The 24,631-nt window shown below is 34.9% G+C and overlaps 1 protein-coding gene and 2 non-coding genes across 3 annotated transcripts; all 3 read right to left on the bottom strand.

Moving 5' to 3' along the window:
• Nucleotides 1-11,213: 11,213 nt before the first annotated feature.
• On the bottom strand, nt 11,214-15,752 carry LOC112278172 (GTPase ERA1, chloroplastic). Its single transcript, XM_024511346.3, has 10 exons — nt 15,624-15,752; nt 14,945-15,509; nt 14,555-14,700; nt 14,025-14,165; nt 13,283-13,399; nt 12,776-12,901; nt 12,458-12,556; nt 12,154-12,255; nt 11,840-11,920; nt 11,214-11,519 (listed from the first exon to the last, which is right to left on the bottom strand). Exons 2-10 carry the CDS (start codon nt 15,312-15,314, stop codon nt 11,436-11,438), a joined length of 1,266 nt encoding a protein of 421 aa, XP_024367114.1. The 5' UTR covers nt 15,315-15,509; nt 15,624-15,752; the 3' UTR covers nt 11,214-11,435.
• Nucleotides 15,753-17,786: 2,034 nt separating this feature from the next.
• Nucleotides 17,787-17,858, bottom strand: TRNAP-UGG (transfer RNA proline (anticodon UGG)). The gene has a single exon. It is a non-coding gene; the product is annotated as a tRNA-Pro (tRNA).
• Nucleotides 17,859-17,881: 23 nt separating this feature from the next.
• Nucleotides 17,882-17,953, bottom strand: TRNAP-AGG (transfer RNA proline (anticodon AGG)). The gene has a single exon. It is a non-coding gene; the product is annotated as a tRNA-Pro (tRNA).
• Between the last annotated feature and the right edge of the window lie 6,678 nt (nt 17,954-24,631).

Raw genomic sequence — 24,631 nt, 5'->3', positions numbered from 1 at the left:
CATTGAAAAATAGAGAGGATCTTCTTCAAATCAATTTTGGCAAGGGAGGAATGAGAGCATTGGTTCAAGATTACCTAAAAGAGCATGAAACAGCAGCATGAGAAAGTGTAAGTTATGGTGCTAGAGTAGATGATGAAATTGGTGGAAGTACGGAAACTAGTGAGTTTTGGGCTTCTGTCGTTTCTACAATGCAAGAAGGAAAATTACCTCGAGAAGCGTTATTGAGGACTGCAACTACAATGAGAGGTAGAATAGGTTGGGAGGATCCTGTTGAGTCTCTTTCAGTTCATGCATATATTGCTAAGAGCCAACATGAAGCCTTGATGGAAGAAAAAAGACGAGGAAATTTTGATGATACTAGAGAAGGAAATTCTTTTAAGAGGCAAACTCGAGGAGACAAGGCTCGAGAGGCAGCTTCACAAGAATTGCTTGTAAAGGATACCTCAGCATCATTGGGAGAAAAAACAACGGAGACAAAAGATAAGGGCAAATCAATTGCTTATAAGCTACTTTCTGACATTAAAGCGGCAACAAATTTGAAAGGCATGTTGAAAGAACGTATATTAAACGCTAAGGTGGAATTCACATTGAAAGAAGTCTTGGGAATTGCAAAGAAGGAGTTTCATGATGTTATCATTGACAGCATTAAGCGAAAGAGGCAATTAATGAGCGAAACTGGAATGAGTCATGCTATTGATGCAAGAATATATAAAGATGAAGAAGAGGTTGATATTGGTTACAAGCAACCAACAAATGAAAAGAATGGGTATAATCAACGAGTACATTTTGAAGATTCTAGTAACAAGGAAATGGAAACTTTAAGCCATTATACTTGAAAGCTTTGGGCAAGGGCAACTACTAAGGTATTGGTGAAAGTAGGAGATATAGAAGAACCAATTGTTGCTTTAGTCAACCATGGTTCTGAAATAAATCTTATGTCTAAAGATCTTTATAAGAAGCAAAAATGGCCAATTGATATGGAACATGGATGGGCAATACGAGCAGCTAATAACACACGAGGCGAATTATATGGAGCTTGTCCAGATGTCAAAATTCGGATTGGGGATGTTGCGACGGAGCAACATTTCTTCGTTCAAGATACAACGTCTTATCCGTTGATTTTAGGACAATCTTATATCATGGCAACACGGATGGAAACAAAGGTACTTGACGATTGTTCTGCTTATGCAAGAGTACGGAGCGAAGATGGGAGGAAAGCTGTACAATTTCTAACAATACCTCCTAACTATGAACGGAATCGAGATAGGTTGAGGGAGAAGCCATTGCCAAAGATTGTTGAAGGATTTAAGGATTTTGGGGAGGTACCACTGTAAAGCGAGATTATGGAGGTACAAAAGAGGAGGTACTCTCGCGAGATGAAGGTGCCTTTGATGCGAGTTTTATTGGTATATTGGAGAATGGAAATATTATGTATAAGAAAGTTGATGATTTTAAAAGAAAAGAAAGAAAAAGATTATATGATATTGAAGGACAGTTACGCAAGATAGGTACATTGCAAGATGATGAGAGGATTTTGGATGTTTATGAAGAAAATGGGTTGGAAGATTCATTAGAATTGATTACATCTATTGGGTTAGGGGATAATGATAAGATTGTTGAGATTCATTCGAGAGAGGTTTATATCATGCTTGAATCTTTTCAAGCACCAGAAGTCACAGTAGAGACGAGATATAAAACGGCAGATAAGAAGGTAAAGCCTGTTGCTGGAGTATTACCAGAGGATTCTAAAGAACAAATGGGAGAAGCATCAAAAGAAGCAAGTTTAAGAAATCCAATGAGTATTGGACATCAGTTTACTAAAGACACTCTTGAAGAATTGAAGATTGGTTCTGATGGTTCTTTATTGCCGGAGGAAATTACTTGCTTCAAAAAGATGTTGGCTAAACAAGGTAGATCGTTTGCCTTCGAATCTCATGAAATTGGGTGTGTGGATCCAAATATTATAACACCTATGGTTATCTTCACTGTACCGCATGTACCTTGGAATCTAAGACCGATTCCAGTACCGAGGGCACATTTACCTAAATTGGTCGAACTATTGAAAGAAAAGATAAAGATGAAAATATTAGAACCTTCATTTGCGCCGTATTCTAGTCGATGGTTTACGGTACCTAAGAAGAATGGGTCACTGCGGTTTATTCAAGATATGCAGCCGGTGAATGCTGTAACTGTCAGGAATGCAGGAATTGGACCTATTGTGGATGAATTTGCTGATGCGTTTGCTGGAAGGGCGATCTATTCAATGGGTGATTTGTATTCAGGTTATGATCAATTTCAACTTGCCGAAGGAAGTAGAGATATGACAACGATGAGGACACCGCTTGGATTGGTTAGAATGTGCACTCTTCCTCAAGGCGCGACCAACTTTGTTGCGCATATGATGAATGGGATGAATAAGGTATTGAGAAATTTTATCCCGGAAAAGACTGTGCCTTTTCTAGATGATGTTCCTATAAAAGGGTGCAAAGAAGGAGATAAGGATGAAACTTTAGATACGAGGGGGTGTCGCAGATATGTTGTTGATCATATACAAGATTGTGAAAAGATTTTAAGTCGGCTTGGAGAAGTTCATCTTACATTATCGGGTATGAAGTCCGTTTTTTGAGTGCGAGAGGTTGTAATTGTTGGACATTTATGCGGATCTTACGGAAGAAAACCAGATCCGACTAAAGTTGATGCAATTGGAAGGATGAAAGAGGATTGTGGTTCTTTAACAGAGGTTCGCAGGTTTTTGGGTGCATGTGTATTTTATCGAATCTGGATCCCTCATTTTGCTCACATAGCGGATCCATTATATGAACTATTACGCAAGGGTTACCGATTTGAATGGGAAGAAAGGCATATTTAGGCAATGCAAAGATTGAAGAAATTATTGATGTCACCTCCAATATTGAGGAAGGTTGATTATAAGTGCAATAGAACAGTGATTCTTACTGTAGACGCTAGTCCAATTGCCGTTGGATGGACTGTGGGTCAAGATGATTCGAATGGGAGTAGATTTGCAGTTCGATTTGGAGCTAAAGTTTTAAATATTCGTCAGCGTGCATATTCGCAAGTCAAAAGAGAACTTTGGGGAGTCGTTTCGGCTATGAAAGCTGAAAAGGACTATTTGATTGGGGCAGTAGTAGTAATTGAAACAGATTGCTTGCCATTGCTTGGAATGATTATTAACTGTTCAACGCCAGATATTGCAATGTTGAGATGGATTGCTTATATTAAGTCACTAAATCCAGAATTTAAGCATATCACTGGAAAGGACAATTTAGTAGCAGACATGCTATCTTCAGCAAGATACGAGAGGGAGGACGAAATGGTTGAAGACATTGATGATGTCGGATTGAAATTCTATTCAATATCAAATCTCAACAGAGAAGACAAGCTATTTCTTGAAGAATCTTATGAAGGAGAATTATTGGATATTGGTCATTATTTGAATACCTTGTCTAAGCAGGGGAATTGGTCTATAGAGAAATTCAAACAAATAAGAAAAAAAGCATATGGATTTTTACTTCGAGATGGATTCTTATGGAAGAGACCGAAGAAAGGAATTGAAATGCCACAGCGAGTGATAGGCAAAAGGGAAGAAAAACTAAAATTATTAAAGGAGTTTCATGATAGTTTATGGGCAGGGCATAGAGGAATCTGGGCTACTTTTGCTAAATTCAAGGAACGATATTGGTGGAAAAATATATATCGAGATGTGCTCTCATTTGTAGAGTCATGTGAAATCTGTCAATCGTATTCTAATATCTGACATCGAGATGGTCTTCATCCTACGTATCCTTTGGCTATTCATTTTAAATGGATTTTTGATTTGGTTATTATGCCGGTTGGGTTATGGCAGATGAGATATTTGGTTTTAGCTCGTGAAGATTTATCAAATCTAGTAGAAGGAAGAGCATTGAGGACAAAATCTACAGAGGGGATTTGTAGGTTTTTGCTTGAAGATGTCATTTGCCGTTATGGGTGCGTAGGAAAAATCACTGCAGATCGTGGAGAATTAAATGCACAAGAAGCTCGTAAGTTCTTAGAAAAATGTGGAGTTAAACTATCACTGACTACTGCTTATAATCCGGAAGGGAATGCGAAAAGCGAACGCGGTCACCCGCCGATTGTGAAAGCATTGGTTAAAGCTTGGAATGGGAAGGTTAAAGAGTGGCCACGGCTTTTGTCATTTGCATTATGGGCTGATCGAACAACACATAGTTCGGTGACATGATATATGCCAGTAGAACTTATGACAGGTCAAAAATCAATTATGCCGATTGAAGAAAAGGTACTTACTTGGAGTATGCTACCATGGGAAGATGGATTGACAAGAGAAGAACTTCTGGCTATTAGGATTCGACAATTGGAGCAAAGAACGGAAGATGTGTAGATAGCATTGGAAAGGTTAAAAAGAGCAAGGTTACAAAACAAGGCGCGATTCGATAAGCAACATCGATTGAGACCAAAAGCAATCGAGGAAGGTGACTGGGTACTTGTTTATGACAATAGTCTGGATAATCAACATAGTACTTTGTGGAAATTTTCAAAACGTTGGTTTGGACCATATGTAGTAACAACTGTTCATGATAATGCGACTTACTCATTACGGGAGTTAGATGGTACAAAATTGAAAATACCAATTGCAAGAAAGCCAGTAAAAATATTTAAACGAAGACACGCAGTGATGAATATGGAAGACCTTAATAAAAGTACAGAGATTCCGCAGCAAGAAGATGAAAGTGATTTGGATAATGAAGGTGACGAAGACGAACTAGACAAAGACATAGGGAATATATTCTGAATCAAACCGCAATTGGATAAATTGGTGCATACCGGAGGATGCACAAGTTCAGAGGGGGTGAATGTCGTGTTGTAACAAGAGTATATAGTGAAAATAAAAAGAAAGGGGAATTTTATTAATATTCAGTTACCTCGAATATTGGGAGCATCGACCAACTCCAGTACAAATACTGAGTGGTCAGGTTCAGTCACTCCGTTACAGTCAGCCGGGGCATACTGAAATGCTCCATTCGATTCCAATAACGGGAGTTAGCAGGAAGAGAAGGACCAATTCACACGACGGGTTCGAGGAGCCAATTGGATCCAATTTCGATAATCCAATCCGGGTCCTCTTATCCAATATGAGACCTGAATTGGCCGGTCAACCCAATGCAATCTAATTACAGGGAATCCAGGTCTTACTACGGGTCTTAGCCAATCTGACGCGAGGACCAATTTGACCCAATTACGGGAACATCCAAGTTACTACAGGCATCTTTCCCAATATAGGACCTGAATTGGTCGGGCGACTCAATGTGGTCCCGATTACGGGGTTCGATTCTGTTTCAGGCTGTCCTGTTCTCTGTGCCGTTTCAGGGAACGTTGTTTTCGGTAAATAGATTTCTTAAAGGTAAAAACGGAGGAGAAAGCTTGATGGCGAGAGCCAATTTCGGATCCAAGGTTGAGGTGGGAGCCAATTCCGGATCTAAGACGGAAGATTGAAGAAATTTAGAGGATAAGGTTAGGGGGGAATCGGGGGGGGAGCAGAGTTTTCAAGCTTTTGCAAGGTTACCAGTTCGGTTTTCATTGGAGGTTTTTGAAGATCAAGGGAATTGGAGAGAAGAGCTTCATGCTTCGGGTCGGGGAAGGAAAGACATAGAATTTGGATTTTTCTTCTTCGTAGAGTTTTGGGAAGACTGAGGCAATCGCTGCTGAAGTCAGTGTTGTAATGGTGAATCGAGATTTTTAAATGCAAGTGGGTTTGAATACTCTTGATTGTTTTGTAAAATGGAGTTACGTCTGTGATTGAAGGATTAAAGGGGTGTCTATAGGATTGAGTATGCGGAGTGAATGAAATTTATTGGGTTAATCTAACAAGACAGTCAGTGGATACAAGATCGTAAGTACAAAGGGGTATTGAAGATTAACAGTTTGGGTTGTTCGGGGTTCTCTGTAACGTCTAGAGACCTATCGGCTGGGGCAAAAAAAAAAAAAAGACTTCGACAAGCAGTCGAAGAGCATCCGTATAGATTTACGATACATTGTTGCAGTCGTTTATATTCCAGCAGTCAAAAACTGATAGACTGCTTGACTATCGGTGAATCTCCATACTACCTTCTAAAGTCAGACGCCCGGCGCGTTCTCGAGCAGGAAAGCACGTAATACGACACCGCAACTTCCAATCTATGGATGGGTTACGCTTTTCCAACCAGGAAAGACCTAGATTAACAGGATTTGATGGAGTTCTAATAATATTGAAAATAATTTGACTACTATGGCCCTTAAACGTCACTTCTATAGGTTCTGATTCATAGATGACACTACCAGACAATAAAGGTCGTCCATCTATGACCTCAACGTGAATAGGTTTGGATTTTTGTACTAAAGGTATCTTATGACGCTTTGCAAATTCTTCGTCTAAAAAACAAGCAGATGTTCTTGAATCTAATAATGCTAAGGTTCTCAATTTTTGAGGGCCTATAAGCAAAGGATTGTAAAACAAAGGGCAGGTTGAGCGGAAAGAAAGGAACCTGGTTGTTGTTGCGATATTTCATTGTCTAGCTGCACGGTTCCTATTGTGGCTGGGCATCCTCATTTTCTTGAATAAACACACCTCTGGTCCTGACAGTGCATCAATTTTGCTTCTTGGGGCAATTTCCAACTTTGTGGCCTTCTTCACCGTAATACAAGCATAGACCTTCCTCCATACGCCGCTTTTTTTCTTCTAGAGTAAGAGATTTGATACGTACCGCATCAATTTGCATGTCTTCTACCTCTGAATGTGAATTCACGCTGCTTGTCGACATAGTTGGGGTGTGGTGAACCGTATGTTGTCTTGAACTTTGGTCTTGGTGACGTTGGAATAGGCAGTTATCGCACTTCACAACTTGGCTAATAGCTTCGTTGAGCGTTTGCGGATCAGGAAGAGTTAACAGCAAATCCTTCACATCGTCCCTTAAACCCCAATAGAATTGACTCATCAACGCTTCTTTGTCCCAATTGATGTCGCATGCTAATTGCCTGAAGTCCGATGCATAGATTGATATAGAACGCATTCCTTGTCTTAGTGACCGGATCTTTATTGTAGCCCATCGAACCTTGTCGTGTTTACCAAATGCTTCCGCAAATGCCTCCAAAAAGGTTTCAAAGTTGTTTAGTATGGACGATCGTTTCTCAAACAAAGGAACAAACCATGATAGAGCTTGTCCTGTAAGTAAGGTTCCAACAAGCTCAACACGTGACTCCTCCGTTGAATAGTGTTCAGGCTGTAAAACTATTATCAACCTGATTTGGTTGATGAATCCTCGAAACTTGGAACGTGTACCATCGAACTTGTCCGGAAGGCTAACTCGGGATTCCTTATGTTGTAGAACCAGTGGTGCTTGTCGAACCTGAGGCAAAGTTGCTTCTTCAAGTGTAGAAGTTTGAGGCTGGTGCAACCTAGATTGTGCCATCCCAGATGCTCCATCATTATGAAGCCTTGCCACGACTCCTTCAATCTCTGCAGTTCTTTGCGATAACGTAGCGAGGGCATTCATGATAGCATCTAACTTGGACTCTGAACTTTTCGTCATACTAATGTCTTGGCCTCCGGCCATTCTAAGAGAAGGACAGAAATGACTCTACAAGAAGACAATATTGGTTTAGAGGAGGATACTTCGCAACCTCTAAAATGCCTTAAGAGCTTCAAGAAAAGGGGTAATCTACTCTCTCCAAGAAGAATAAGACTCCAATATTATAACAAAAGAAGTATCAGTTTAGAGGAGGGTAATTCGCAACCTCTAAAGTGCTAGTACACTTCCAAGCAGAGGGATAATCCACACTCTAACAAAGAAGAAACTAGCTCTTATATTTGAGGTGAGTGAAGTCTCGACAAACTGTCACGGACATAGAATACAGACTTGATATCTACCAAGAAGTTCAAGAAGAACTGGCAAGAACTAGAATAATCAGATGAATACAAGAACAACACCAGAGAGGTGAGCTAGAGCTCCAAGAGATGTGTTGTCAAGACTGAAGAACTCTTCAGCCTCGATTTCAATATATACTCCTATTTAGGAAGCTTCTCAAGCAACTTCTACTAACTAGGAAGCTTCTAGAAGGTTCCAAAGACTTGCTTCTAAAAGGTTCTAGAAACTTATCTCTAGAAGGTTCTAAGGACTATGTCCCTAACATCTTCTACTAACTAAGAAGCTTCTAGAAGGTTTCAGAGACTTGCTTCTAGAAGGTTCTAGAAGCTTGTCTCTATAAGGTTCTAGAAACTTGTCTCTAAAAGGTTCTAAGGACTATGTCCCTAACATAGAATCATATATAAATTGCAATTAAAGATTAAGAAATATAATCCAATATTGATCAAGTTCAAATAAATAATTAAATAAATTATATATATATATATATATGAATACAAAAAATCTTAAAGAACTTATAAAAAAAATAATAATAAATCCTAAATAAATCTAAATAAATCTTTGAAGAAAAACCCCTAAAAAAACCGCTAAAAAATTTCTCAAGAATATTAAAAAAATCCTAATCAAATCTTTAAAAAATCCTAAAGAAATCCTTAAAAATTCTAAAGAAATCCAAAAGAAATCTACAAGAACTTTAAAGAAATCTTAAACCTTAAAAAAATCCTAATTAGATCCTAAATCCTTAATCAATTTCAATCAAATCTAAAATCTTAAATCAAAACCTAATCAAATCCTAATCAACTACTAAACAAGCCCTAATGGAAACGTAACCAATTCAAACCAACCTTAAAGTGATTTTAGAACCTCAATATCTATTGATTAAATTTTTGATCTTACTTAAAATTTTGCATACCTCTCAATCTTTTAGTTAATAACAATCATAACAAATTTATGAGAATTGAACTTACCAAATGGAAGAAAAACATCATAATCCTTTCAAGACTTGGCCAGCCTCCATCTTTGATTTTAATGTTGATCTTCCATGAGCAATAACTTCTAATTGAATTATTAACTTGCTCTCAAATTTTGCATAGATGTTGAAAGTCAAGTCAACTATTAGTTCTAATAAAAATCACCTCAATCTAAATGGCAAATTGTTGTAAAACTTAGAAAATCTTTTTAGACCTAAAAATCCAATTTTTGAGACTCTAACCCACTTGAACTTCAATAATCTTCAATCCAATTATTTAATTAAGCTCAAACTAACAACGTACATTTAATACAACTATACTCACAACCCTAAAAACTTTCAGTCATTGATCTCCTACAAAATTCACAAAATTATCTAAATTATAAATCCTATTTTATTTCACAAAATCCAGAGTCACACAAAACAACTCTAACTTTGCAAAGCTCTTAGAAAGTTATTACAAACTCAAATTACTTGAAATCAATGCTCTAAGAAATCCTATGAAGTCTTCTCCCAAATTCAACTCTCTAATTTACAAAAAAACTATAGAATTCTTTTAGATATGTAGTTTTATACCTTAGAGTCTGATTCCAACCTAGATTGATAGCCAGTCCTTTCAGGATATCAATTTTTGTCTTCTTGAAGTAATTTTTGCTAAAATCAACTCTTAATTCTCCTTTACATAAACTTATATCCTTTATTTTTCTAATCTATCTAGTTTTGCCTTATTTATGGTTCTACAATATAAGTAGAAGCTCACTTTGTAAAAAGATAATATTTATACTTTTAATTTAATACCCTTTGACTATTATCTATATTTCTAAAATAAATTGCTATCAAATTTTAAAATAAGATCTTATAAATTTTAATATTTTCTTCACTCTTTCACCTACTAGTTGTTTTGCATCACAACACTAGTTAGCAAGACCACCAAAAGGAAGATTGCACTCCCTTCACTTCTTCTCCTTCTTTTGTACTTATATTAGGTGGCAAGGTCTACATTATAATATCCCACCAATCACAACCCTCCACGTGTTTTGGGTGTGAACATAGCAATATTAGGTGTGCTTGTAGCAAGTTAGGATGTACTTATAGCATCAATCTAACAATAATAACTGTTGCGACATAATCAATGCTCTAAAAATATAAAAAATAAAAAATAAAAAAGACAAAGAATCCTAATTTATATATTGCAACTAAAAAAGATTTGGTTTCTAAAATAAGAATGTACAATCAAAGGCCTCCCACTAAGCCCTAATCCACAACTTTGTATTCAACCCATAAATATATACCAAAAAAACCATTTATTAAAAGGACAAGAACTTCTGAATTTACATTTTTTGGCGATAGATATATTAATTCCTCATTCCTATTGCACGATCCTAAGTGAGATTTCCAGGTAGTCATGAACTACAAAGTAGTATTCAACCTCATCTGAAAAATTTATTCCCACTTGAGCATGCAATCTGAGGCTTTATACAGAGAGATCTGAAAATATATTGTTACCCATTACATTGGATGTCGATTAGGGCAATCCATTTTGATTCCGTTAGCGTGGTTGCTAGCATATATATTTATATATATCCAAAGTCTTAGTTCGATGCAAAAGTACACGAAGAATCACTAAAAAAAACTCCTCTTAATTTGTGTCTTCAACAATGTTACTTAAAGTTGAACTGACATCAATTAAGCTACTTTATGGCACTTGGAGTCGGCTAGCTTCTAGATTCCTCACCTTTCAGATGTTGCAGGGCCGTCCTCGAAGGGCATGAGTGGACAAACCTCACTTCATCCTACTTCTGACAGTTCTAAACAACGAACATTCAATGAACATCACTTGGCAAGCGTCCATCATGTATCGCCTGGATGATCCGTTTTTCTGCTTGGTTACTAAACTCCTTCCAGCCTCCTGGGTTCATCCTAGAATCAACTTACCTGAAAAAGAAACTATACCTTTTTCGCTCAATGGAATGAATGCTGGACTTAGCTCATAGCACTCCGGACTATGTCCAATTAGCCTCCACAGTGGAGCAGGAGCTTGTGGGGTGGAAGTGTCAGTTCATTAGCGACTCGAAGGCATTTATTGAGGAACTGCTTAGATTCAAAGTCGAAGGCATCTTATTCAAGGATTGTATTGAATTACATGTACTTCGTCATAAGCCCTCCTAATCACAAAACGAAAGTAGGACTACAAGTGACTCAAATGTCAAGCAAGAGACGAATGATTGTAAAAAAATTGCTTGAACAGTTGGGTATGGATGACAAATGACGCAATGCTTATCTTCTCTTTTTTTAAATCTGATCAACAGAAAAAGACGAGAATAGTGTAGCAGAGATAAGCTGCAGTATAGTTTCATAACTGGTGAAAGATCGAAACTTGTAACGTACAAAGGAGAGTACATGCAGGTGTGATTATTAATCGTTCGACATATTCTGGTTTGATGTTACACTCAAACTGTAGAGTGAAACTACAAAAGTTCCTGAACCCTTGCGAAATTGAGTCCCTGTGAGAATGAATATGGGTTATCGTTGAATTGTAGCAAATCATCTCAATAACTAATCTTGCCGCTGTATCCATATTGATCAAGCAGTTCCTCGTTTCCACGCCAATCTTCCTTCACCTTGACTTTTATCTGGACAACACAGTTCAGCAGCTCCACATTAGTTTCAAGGACTTCACAAAGTCTTATGTAAAGACGGTTCATTAGTGCATATTATTCTCTCAGGGTATAAATAGAGAAAGTACATTTCTGATCTAGCTCACCACAGGGGCAACGATCCAATACAACTGTCACAAAGCATACTGCACTCGTGTCATGTATAGACTTGTTCTCAGTAGAGACCTTTCTGTAAGTATATTCACTTCTATTCATCGAGCAAGATACATCAGTTTATGCCATAATACTCTGCCTAATATAAAGCTGAGCATGAAGCGATCGAGAGTGTATCCTACCTCCACATATACCTCCTTCCCTACAAAATCCTCGATGTCCAACCTCGCAGCAGTGGCAAGCATTTTCAGGGATTCTCCTCCCTGATTCAAGATTACAGCCATTTTCAAGATTAAGAAGCTACCATTTTCAGTCGGAAATATGGACAAGAGACAGTACATCAACAACCCTTTCGTTTTGTAATAACTTCCAGTTGAATTAGTCACCAAGCCCAGACCACCAAAATTCATGAAAAGGCACAAGTAGGGGAAAATAAACTACGAAAGAGGTACAGCAGTCCTCGGCATTTCCACTTCCATCATTAAAAAAACCGTACCTTGCCCAGTAGAATGCCTTTCTGTCCCTCTTTCTCAACAACAATCTCTAGCTGAATGAAGTCCTTTGCAACTCTCCTTTCCATGTAGCTCGTAACATTCACCTGCCATGCATCACAACAAAGGGATTTTAAAAAGTACGTGTCAACCCAGTCAAGTCGAGTGAAATTGACGAGAAACTATTCAAGAATCTGTTCAAGGACGCAAATCAAAGCTCTCATGGTACCGCAAGCTTTGGGTAAGAGCGATCGAGAGGTTTCGACCTACAGAATAAGTTGAAGCTTTGTACACAAAAAAATTACTAACCTGGCATACGTAGGGGATTTCTTGCCTGTATTGCAAAAATATCTTCTCCCTCAAGATCTCAGAAACAAAAAATCGCTCGGGATGTTCGCTAACAACATCCTGCAAAAAAAGTTTTAATCAGTCAGATTATTGCGCGTTGAGTGCCTTCTTTGGGTTTGTGAGTAGCCACTAGATATTATTACAGATATAATTTTACGATAAATAACATAATAATGATAAGTTAATGCCATTATTTCAGAGAGAGAGAGAGAGAGAGAGATTGCTACTGCGTCCACATCAATCATTCAGAATTTCTAAGATAGAACTTTGATGACATACTTTGGGATAATAGGCAGGGCCATAGGGCAGTCGACCTAAGAGCCATTCTTTTATCTTGTCTACACCAGCTCCTTGCTTCGCACTGACAGCTATCACCTCCGTTGTACCACCATTCAGCTCGTACCACTGCACAAATCAAACATGCACATTACTTATTTACCCCCTGTAGGAAGTAGGAGTACCCAAACCGTGTGAGTATCCACGCGGCTTGCGAATACATATATCTATTCCAAATAATCGATCTCAGATTCAATACATTTTGATTGCACATGGAAGATTATCAATACGTATACGGTTTCAGCCAACGAACAAATTCTATGTCCTTAACAGAGAATCCTTATTGTAATAACGACAAGAAACATGAGTGACTACTAGTTCCAACATCCAGATTTAAGACTGAAACAAGTAATAAACGAATACAACTCTGGTCTTCAAACAAGAATGCGACCAAATTGGTTCCAACAAATGTAATAATAGATATTTCAAAAATGACATTTATGTACATACCGCTTTCTTCTTGGCAATTTCGCCGGGCTTAATGAGATCTTTCTTGTTCAAAACGAGCAAAGTAGGTCTATTGTCCGTAACTAGAGTCTGCTGCCCATCTGTCAACCTACTCATCACCTGCCACCACGCCGAACCGTCATCACATCAAAAAAAGATAAAGCCATTTGATTACAAGAAAATAAACTTACAATAATATTATCACCAATAAACAAACACTTGTCAGTACTTCTCAGTACGTCTAAACGAAAGAGTATGTTTTAGGTACAAAAGTAATTAACGGTTCCATTTGTAATGGACGGGACTACTTTGTTAGGACCGGGTCAGTGTTGTTCTCTGACATAGAGTTCTCATTTTATGATCCAGAGCATTTACAGTGATAACTGTAGCTTCGTCTAGAATTTCTTTGGAATTGATGATCAGGGGATGTGGAAAATAGGGCTGCAGCTGATGTATCTGCAACAATACTGGAGTGCACTGGACTACCCAAAAGTATGGAACAAACAATGTTTTCCGACTTCTAACACCAGTATTACAGCCAATAAAATTCATTGCAAAAGAAATCTCGCAACATTTAAATAGGCTTCATATATGGTTCAGTCAACCTCTCTATTCCAAATTAATTGACTAAGTTACCATTTCTGTAAAAAAAGCATATTTGGAAGCAGTGAACTGCACAAAGGGCCAGATTATAGGTACTTAATGATTTCGAAAGCGATGCATAACAAGTTATGTGGCTCAATACCTCCTCAGGTTGCTCGCAAGCATCTACAACAATCAGGACACAATCTGCGTTTAGGGTGGCAGTGCGAACGTTTCGCATCATCATCTCGTCTAACTTCTTAACCTGCTTCGAAATCACTCCTGGAGTATCATACAATACCATCTGTAACAACCCACGCCAGTACCAGAAAAAAAAGATTAGCACTACTATCCACCGCCATTCACGTGATTGTATCTGGTCATTACCGAACATTTTGAAGGACGGTCTGATGCCAATTGCAACAATATGGTTACTCTTCTCATTCCAGAACAAAATAAGGTGATCGTGATCATTGAGTTGGTATTGGCACAAAAATCAAAAGAGAGCATTGTCTAACTCTCAGCAGTATCCGTTAAAGGCATCACCGTTCTTGACTTTCCAGCTTATTCTATGACCCTGGGACAATAACCCTAAATCCAGCATGCCATTATGTATATATATATATATATATATATGCTAAAAAATTGCAGATGGCTTGATGATTGAAAAATTGCAGAGGAAATTATCTGTACTTGATAATCAGGGCCGGAGCAAATCCCAAGGATGCGGTGCCGAGTTGTCTGCGGTTTGTTTGTCACGATGGATAATTTTTGACCTATAATTTGGTTCAGAAGTGTACTTTTTCCAGCATTTGGTTTTCCTACAAGAGCAACGTAACCTGCGTAATCCAGGCAATAATATCAGCACATAAAGAACTCAAACAACGTCACTGCACAAAACTTGTATAACTTTTGAACTGCTTATTCCCAGAGACAATTCCTTAATGAAAAGATGATACGTAGTTCAGGCTACAGACATTTAGAACCAAACCCTATTTTAAAAGAAACAAGTATCAGACAGATAATAAAGAACGTAGCATCGGAAAAATGATGCCAGAACTAAGGAAGAGGAGAAGTGGTTACCACTACGGTGATTAGGATCCACAATAAGATTCTCAAAGTCGTAGTCCTCAAGAGAGAGGAAAGGCTTAGGTTCTTCTGCCATGGGTTTCCGTTCCGGCTTCACATTCAAAATAAACGTTGGAGCCTTGGGACGCTTGGCTTGTAATTTTCCCTGATTGACCTGTTTTTCCTCGCTTGCTCGCACCGTCAACCCTGACCCAACCTGCCTCTGCAGGCCCGAAACATTTTCCTTCCGCAGCAAAATGGTACCCAGAAACCCACTCTGCTGCAACGTATCATTCCCTCCAATTCGGTTCTCGGAGCTGCAGTTTATGTCACGAAACAGAGCTCCTGCATAGCTCCTAACCGCAGCAATTCCTTCGATCACCATTTCAATGCAAGGTAGACGTTCTGCAACTCCCCTGCTGCAACTCTACTCAAACTAACTCGCCTTTCTTCACGAGACTAAAACCCATTCTCTTAAACCCTCCACAAAATCACAACTGCATCACCTCGTTGAATGACTGCCCTAATTAAATTCTATCTACGCCTGGGGCAAGATGACAGGCTGCAATGGGGCGCTCACCTGCCAAACGAATCTCAATAAGAAAAGTACTTGATTGTGCTCGTTCCGAAACTAAAAAGTGACCGGAGAATTCACACACAAACACAGAACTACACAGTAGTGGCAGAGCATTACGATAAGAAAACGAGGAGTCACAGGTAAATGCAGGCTTTCGAATCGAAATGGTGGGCCTGTTGAGGGAAAGCGCCCGGAGACCAATCTGCAGCATGGCCGCAGCAAGTTTCCTGAACATCGAACGCGAAGGGAAAGAAAGTGGATAAGGCTCAAGGGAATGGGGCACTCCTGGTATCAAATCCTACACCCACCTCATCCGGGTATTATTTCGGAGGGTATGGACCACGGTATCACATCTGGGATTGCCATGCGAAGCCCAGTCCTGACCACGAAACTGCACAAATAGAATTTGGTCGGTAATGAATTCTTGCTTCCTTTAATTTTGTCACAAAAACCAAAGGGCGTGAATATAGACAAAATACAAATTGATCCAAATATATATAGATATATATATATCTACACACACACACACACATGTGTGAGAGATATAATCATAATTTACATACTTGTGTCACCTAAAATGTCAACAACTGGATGACAGTAATACTACACTGAAATACAAAACAATATGTGCACTCTTAATTGAAGTGCATAGATTACAAAGAATCATTCGATCAAGTACTTAAGTCTTAAAGTGCATTATGTTCTAAGTTTCAAAAGATATGATTTAGACAAACTTCTAAGATAAATTTAAATGTAAGATGACATTAAAGAGGATTAAATCCAATACTTTTAAATTCTAATTTTATCTATTCTAAATGATGGACAATTCTTATAAATAATAAGAAAAATATTAATCATAATTCTAGTTTCAATAATTGTCACCAAATCCATTAAAAGACTAAGCTTGTAATACTAGTAGATAAGAGTAAAAATTAAGAACATTATTCTTGAATATGGCACCATAATAGTATTAATTCATTTATTAAATTACAAATACTTAACAATGTGACAATCCCACTACTTCATATATGTAACAATATTGTAAAATGATTTGATAAGTTAAAATATATTGTAAAAAAATAATGATAAAAAATAGTATTTCTAAAGTACCATCAAATCTAAAGTTAATACACCTCTAATATATTACAACCATCTTATTTATATTCTAGGCCTACTTTAGACTTGGAGTCCAAGACACCAGCTGCACAAGCCTATAACCTCAATCAAATATTCTGGAAATATATATATATTAAATAATAAAATATATACATTATTACTTACAACATGATAAAACTTGAAAAGTTGAATTCAATTTTCTAAATGGAACAATATCATATAAAAATTACTTGAATAATTTGGTGTATTGAAAAAATCTAACAACTTTTTATATCATCCCACCAAGTAATTCTTGGTCCACCTTTAAATAATAAACATTGAAGTTGTTCTAACTCTTGTACTTTAACTTTTATAGATTTTATACTATTTAGAATAATAACAAGACTTTAGACAATACTATTAGGAGAAAAAACAATATTATGAAAGAACTTAATATATCCTTACAACATGAAGTTTTGTGGATATGTATAAATTCATTAGAAGAGTTGGAATGAATGATGTTGTGTGTGCTTGATCTTGGAATGAATGAAAAATATATTACTAAGTTTGATAAATGACATCTTATTGAATATATCTTTCAAAAGAATGAATTATAAATCCTACCGAAAAAAATTCTATAAACCAAAGAACTTGACAAAACAATCTTATAAGCTGAACTATACTAATAAACTGTAGATGAGGTACAAATAAAAAATCCTATAATTGTCTTATAAAATTGGAGAAAAAAAGAAAAAAGAAAAAAAACAATAGCTATGTTCTTATTACATGATTTTGTGAAGTACACATGAAAAATCCCCTTTGAAACAAGAAATCAACTAGAAAACAAAAAGTGGCATGTTATGATTTGCAAGCATTTTGGGTATTCATGGATGGGATGAAGTTGCAAGTGCAGATAGGGGAGAGGTGTTGGATTGGGATGACAATGGCATGCTATGGGGGGCGCAAGCAACCACGTTCCAAAGTGGGATGGGTTGCAAAGTGAAGAAGTGTGCATGTGTGTGGAGTAGGCATTGATTGATGGTGTACACATTCCATTCCAGGGTGAGATTCTGCAACGGGACGTGGTGCGGAGTGGAAATAAGCGAGGTGCGAAGCGAGAAAAGCGACCGCGCGGAAGCAGGGAGTAAACAAAAGATAGCTGGGGGCTGGGATTTGAAACGCGAGGGGGCACTGCGAGAATCGAACTCGCGACCTCTCGCACCCAAAGCGAGAATCATACCACTAGACCAAGTGCCCTAAACGGCTGAGCACCCGCGGGCGGGGTATCGGGAGAATCGAACTCCCGACCTCTTGCACCCTAAGCAAGAATCATACCACTAGACCAGATACCCGCTGACCACATCGAGGTATCAACCGGTCCCGGAGGCGCTGGTCCTCCGATGACTGCGATCAATCTCTTTTGCCTACTCATCCTGCATTGGGCCCATCACCACCGTCTCCCTGCCTTCCGCCCTTCACACTCCTTCCTGATCGCTTCCTCTCAACACCGTCTCCTAGTCGATTCTGCTCATGCCGCTCCCAGGTTAACGCCCCACCTTCAAACCCGCTTACTCATGTTTCATGCAACATCCAATCGCAATGTTAAGCTGTCCATGCCTTACCCTCCCTCCCAAGCTCTAACACCAAATTTCGTCAACAGTCAACAGTAAGTAAATATTCTAAACATCCCACTATACTGCTTGGGCTCGCCCAACACATGATTCTTTCTCTCGTAACCAAAAGTAGCTACACTAGACTCATCCTCTAAACTACGATGTGCTTAGGCTGAGCAGTATTCGTGATTACATATTTTTTGGCTCGTTTGGATTAGGATTGGTCAGTTTCTTTAATTTTACATTCTATAATTCATAATATTTTCTCTTTGAGTAATTAATAAACATTCATCTTCTTTCTTTCCTTCTTTTTTATTTTTTATTTTTTTATTGTCTTTTTTTTTTGTTTGTAATGAAGGGTTTTTTTAAATTTTATTTTTAATTAGTAGTAATTGTGAGCTTTTGAAATTTATGTATTTATATATTATTTTTTAATGTATACCATTAAAATAATATGCATATATAGATAGAAAAAAAGATGTATATATATACCTATGTAGATAGATAGATAGAGCTAATTTCTAAACTTTAAGCATATATATATATATATATATATATATATATATATCTAGACATATCTAAAGAATCACTAATAATAAATTAGAATCAAATAAAATAGACAATTGTTTACATATTAATAATAATCATTTAAACTTCTCTTATTTATCTTACAAATTGACCATATTACATTAAAAATATTATATAATCATATTTTATTATTTTTTGACTTTATTATGATAAATACTAAAGATATAAAATTTAAAAAATTCGAAAAAAAAAAATTAAATAAAATATAAAAAAATTTAGAAATATATATATATATATATATATATATATTGAGATAAAGATACTAGGCTAGTATTTTGACCTTATACAAGATTTGCTACAATTGGTCTAAAAGTAACTCCAAGAAATTTATAAATTTGCAAGTTATAAAATAGCAAAAAATAAGGAAAAAAAACTTTAATTAGAAGTGGTGTACATTCATGCAATCTTTATGAAGGGCATTTTGATTGTATTCTTTATTTTAAGTTGAATTGGGTTGCTATGTTGGATATTGTTTTGCATAGAAAAGTATCGCTGGTCATTTATCATCTATTTTTGGTAGTCAATATCATTGAGATGTTGAGTTGTGGCTGCTTAGAATTCTAGTGTATGAAATGAGCATTGAAAATATTATGTCATCCTTGCTTCATGGATCAATTGGAAGTCATCTTCTTACGTATATGAGGTTAAATCTATTCTATTCTATATCTCTCTTTTTATTATTGAATGAGTTTAGTAGTACCAAAAGAATAAATCAATAATAGAGGAGAAGAGAAATTTCTAGCATAGACTTGATTGCCACAACAAAGGTGTCAATTTATCGTTAGAGATCTTCTTGTAGAAGTTGTGTTAAGCATATTTAATGTGATTGGAGTATATAATGAGGATGTTGATGGACAATTTGGATCATCAAGTGCCTTCTCTGGTACAAAAAAAGGAGTGTCATGCTTCCGAAGAATTTATTGGTGAAAGAATATTGACATATTCAATAATGTGGGAACCTTCTAATAATCTTACAATTAGATTGTCACTATTATTACCTTGTTCTATAACTTTTTAGAAGACATCTTAAAATATTTGGTGAATTATAAGGTCTAGATTGTCTTTTGATGGGAGTATTGATGTACTAGCCTATATTTCTGGTAAGATAGGAATTTGGTATAATATGAGAAGGAGCACCATGGTGAAGTGTTATAAAAGAAATATGGATGGGAGAAGAAATTTCCATTGAAAAATGTTGGTTTGCATATTACAAAAAATACCTAGTTATATCCATATTTTCTAAAACTTAATGATCATGATTTATTCCTTCATAGTAAATCGTTCCAATTTAGAGATTGATCTCCAACATTTCATACCAATGTAGATTGAGGTTTTTTGCGAGAAATAAAAATTTGTAATTATATTAAATGAAGTGTGATTATGTCCTCCTAAGTTCTAATATCAAATATCATCAATTATAAGTAAATAAATAATATCTTGATATACTATTTGGAATAATTTAATACATGATTATTTTTCTAATAACCAAAAATAGCTACATGAGATTCAACCTCTATAATAAATATCATTAATTGGAATATATTTTATAAAGGTGTTTTTATACAAAATATTCACATTAAAGCTAAATGCTTATTGTAATAGTTTTTAATGATTTGTCACAAAATAATTTTAGAAATATTTACATAATAATGTGTTATAATTTAAAATTAATAATTAAGTTATATGATAGATTTTAGAATTATAAATTAAAAAGTTTGAAAAATGATAGAAGCAAGGATTTTAGATACTTAAGAAGAAAGTAAAGAAATATTTGTCAAGGTTTTGGTTGATGCTTCATAAAGATGTTAATAGAAATCTTAAAATAAGAAAGAAAATAATTTGTAAAAATTATAAATGGTAAGAATCAAAGTTTATGAATTTTTTGATTGATTTTGATTGATATATTTTATTTTTGTAAAAGATTAGACATAATAGATGTAATTTTTTTTTATAATTTATGAAAGTAAAATTAAAGAAGTGAATTGCTATTTTGTATTAATTTTTTTGAAGAGTCACTATATGATAGTTAAGGCTATTAAGTAGATTATTATTTTGTACCAATTCATTGTTGTTAAAATTTTTATTAAATTTAAAAATTATTTTTTACTATTTTAAGACCAATTATAGAAATCTTATACCTTTAAATATTTCATAGCTGTTCTTGATATTATACAAAATGATTTAAATTTCTTTTCTTAGAATTCTTTTTGAAGATGGATAGAATTTTTTTTAAAAACTTTAACAAACTTTCAAAAGCTTCTATGCCTTTCCATAATCAATTAAAAACTTTTATAATATAAAAAATATTCTAATTCAAGATATCTAATTTAGAAAATAAATCTTGTGTAGTTGCTTTTGATTACAAGACAAAAAATTATGTGTTGGACTAGCCCAAGTAATATAGTGGGATGTTTAAAATATTTATTTATTCTTGACTATTGATTGTTAATAAAATCTAGTATAAGAACTTGCAAGAGAATGTAAGGCATGGACATCATAACATTGTAATTAAATATTGAATGAAACATGTGTAAAGGAGTTTGAAGGTAGGGCATTAAATTAGAAGTGGCATGAGGATAATTCATACTTGTTTGAAGATTTTCTTGACATATTGGATGATATTGTCCTATGCCATACCTTAGACACCTTAATAACACATATTTAAAGAAGTCAGAGATTATGTCTTTGTTTTGACTTCAAACATTCACATAGTCCATTAATTGATATAACAAAATAAATTGGGCTCGCTAGGACAACATTTTCAAGTAAATATCTTAGAAAAGATCATTATCTTTGAAAATGATCTACATCAATTTCTCTAAGGTCAACTTTATCACATCTTAATTATCCTCCTAATAGAGATTTGATATATTGTAATTAAATTCAATCTTAAGAATCACATAGAAGACAACCACCTTTGGCTCTATGGATGAAATAAGACTAGATTATCTTAGAATCTAAGACCCTTCTAATCTATAGTAATATAAATTCTATCACAAAATAGTACAAATCGGTGTCATAATAGAGAAAATTTGCCTTAAAAAAGCATTGGGCTTCCGGCTACCACTGAATGCTCAATCAAGTTTAAGATATTAAAGTTTCAAGTTTATATATATATATATATATATATATATATATATATATATATATATATATATATATCCTTTTAGAGCATTTACATCAATATATAAGCCTTCGTACAAAAACAAATATCCAAATATATATTAAAATATCTTAAAATCTTATTTATTCTTATGAGATTTTTTTTCCAAACTTCAAGAATTCATATCTCATGATTGGAAAATCCAAAAAAAATAAAATTTTACATAAAGTATTAATATATTTTCAACAATTATTAAAATAAAATTTAATTACAAATTTATTACGGACCTTGAGATATCACTTAAATCCTTGTAGTAGCTTCAAATCCTTACTTGTATACACCTACGTGCAATTTTCTTCATATCTCATAAACTAAATATTAAATACCATGAAACTTTGATCTATAGCTTTTTAACCTAATTATAAAAAAATTTCTAAATTTTGAGCTAAAAAATCATTCATAAGTTCAAGATATGGCTCCAACCATTACTATCAACAAAACAACTCAATTATTGACTTTGATGGTCCTATTTTATTGAAGAGAATATAATGTCCTATAACTCATTTATTTAGATTTAGACTTTATTAAAAAATATATGAAAAGTATAGCTGAAAAAGAGCTCTCTTCAATCCAAGTTGCCGATCCTTCATTGCTCTCTATAAGCATATGTTATTTCCCTTAGAGTGACAATAGGTACAAAATTGACACCTTAACTTTGAGCGCTTATAATGTTTTTATAAAAACTCCAAATTACACAAAATTTACATCCAAATCATATCCAAAAATCTAATCTTCTTGATCCTAGCCTCCAAAGCTCAAATGACTTAGAAAAAAAAACCCTAGTTCCTAATAAGCCCTTAGGCAGCCTCTTTAAAGTCCATTAGGTATGACATTTGACCAATAAGGATGAAGATCTTCACTCCTTACTTTCATCCAACCATACCTTGCTTTTATTTTCTATAATAAGCTTTTTAAAATTTTAGACTTTCATCTTTAGAATCCAACCTTTTTTTAAGCTTTATACTAAATATTTAAATCTTTTATAATATAAATACTATAATTAAAATAGACAAATCTCCAAATAAATTTTCTTGTATCAACTCTCTTTAAATTTACTTACTAACCATTTTAATCCACATCAAGACTTACAAATATAATATATATTTTAATTAATTTTTATACATTATAAGCAAATAGAGTACAACAATGGACTAGAATAAAGTGAAAGAAAACTAAACAAAATAGGATATGAAAGAAAAAATGGGGTAAATAAAAATAAAACAAAATAGAATTCAAAAAGAAGATGCAAAACCAAACTTTACTAAGAGAAAGAGTTTGAAGGCATATTTGATCAAATACTCAAAAGGCCTTGATTAATCTTATTCATGTTTTTTTCAACTATCTTAGAAATTTTTAGAATATTCATAATGGTGGATTTTAGATTATTATCCTAAGTTCTTTTTAGAAGGTTCCATGGTGGATCCTAGCTTGATTGTTATTCTAAACTCTTTTTAGAATGTTCTACAATAGATCCTATCTGTTCCATTAATTTAGCCTCAATTTGTAAAAACTTCTATAAATTCTCAAATATGATTTTAATTATCTATTCCTAAGTATCAACAATACAAATATCTTATCTATATCCTGTTACAGTTAATCCTCCTCCATTAATATGAAACATCTTTATTTTACTTTCTATGGTATCTCTAAATTATTTCTTAGTAATAGATGAAGATTTGTACAAGTTTCTATGTTACATCGTAGATGTAACAATCTTTTAAAAGAACTTTGTATTGAAGTTGTGAATGTCTACTGCCATGGCAAAAATAGTGATGCTCCAAATTGCTGTCCATTTCATATTCTTGTTGATCATCAACTACAATTGGTGGTGGTGGTGATGTTTGGTGTTGATCCAAAAAGTGCTTTGGCTTAGTAAGAAATTCTTTTAGTTGTAAAATATGGAAGACTAGATAGACTTAAATATGTGAAAAAAACTTGAGGCAGTATGTGACATCAAAAGTCATTGTAGAAATGTAGAAAGATCCAAGCCATTGAGGAGTCAGTTAATGAATTTGGTTTGATGTATCAAGTGGCAAGTTGGTACTAGGGAGAAATATTTAATCGCCATCTGAGAAGATCTTGTATTGTTGATGGTTATTTGAATATTGCTACTATTGATTTTGTGTGGTAAAAAGCAGTGTTGTACCTTTTATAAGGCCATTATAAGCTATTGTATAAATTCCTCTATTATTGAATTATTGGTGTTAATAGAATAATAGAGAGTTGTTGGCATAATTGGATACTAACCAATATTAAGGAAGAATAGTAAATGACTAATATTTGCTTAAATATTATTATTATAAGCAAATTTTAATGGTGTCAAATATTCATCTCAATCATTATGATGAATTGCAACATATGCTCGTAGCATATCTTTAGAGGTTTGATTTACATGCTCTATTTGCCCATTTGTTTGGAGATAGAAGGCCATAAACATAACAAGTTGTGTATCTAATAGCTTAAACAAGGCTTGCCAAAAACTTCTTGTGAAGCATGGATCTTAATTTGAAGTAATGACATGAAGTAATCCATGGTGACAAATGATAGTATTAAAGAAAATCCATGCAAGTGTTAGAGCATAAATATCCAATATTATTATCCTTGCTTTAATTTAAGCTGAATTTCAAAAAGCTACAATTGTTCTTTCTAATAATGATGTTGTGATT

Source organism: Physcomitrium patens, chromosome 26 (assembly GCF_059467195.1).
Source record: "Physcomitrium patens ecotype Gransden chromosome 26, ASM5946719v1, whole genome shotgun sequence".
NCBI classification, from domain to species: Eukaryota; Viridiplantae; Streptophyta; class Bryopsida; order Funariales; family Funariaceae; genus Physcomitrium; species Physcomitrium patens.
This window is presented reverse-complemented; position numbering and strand designations above follow the sequence as displayed.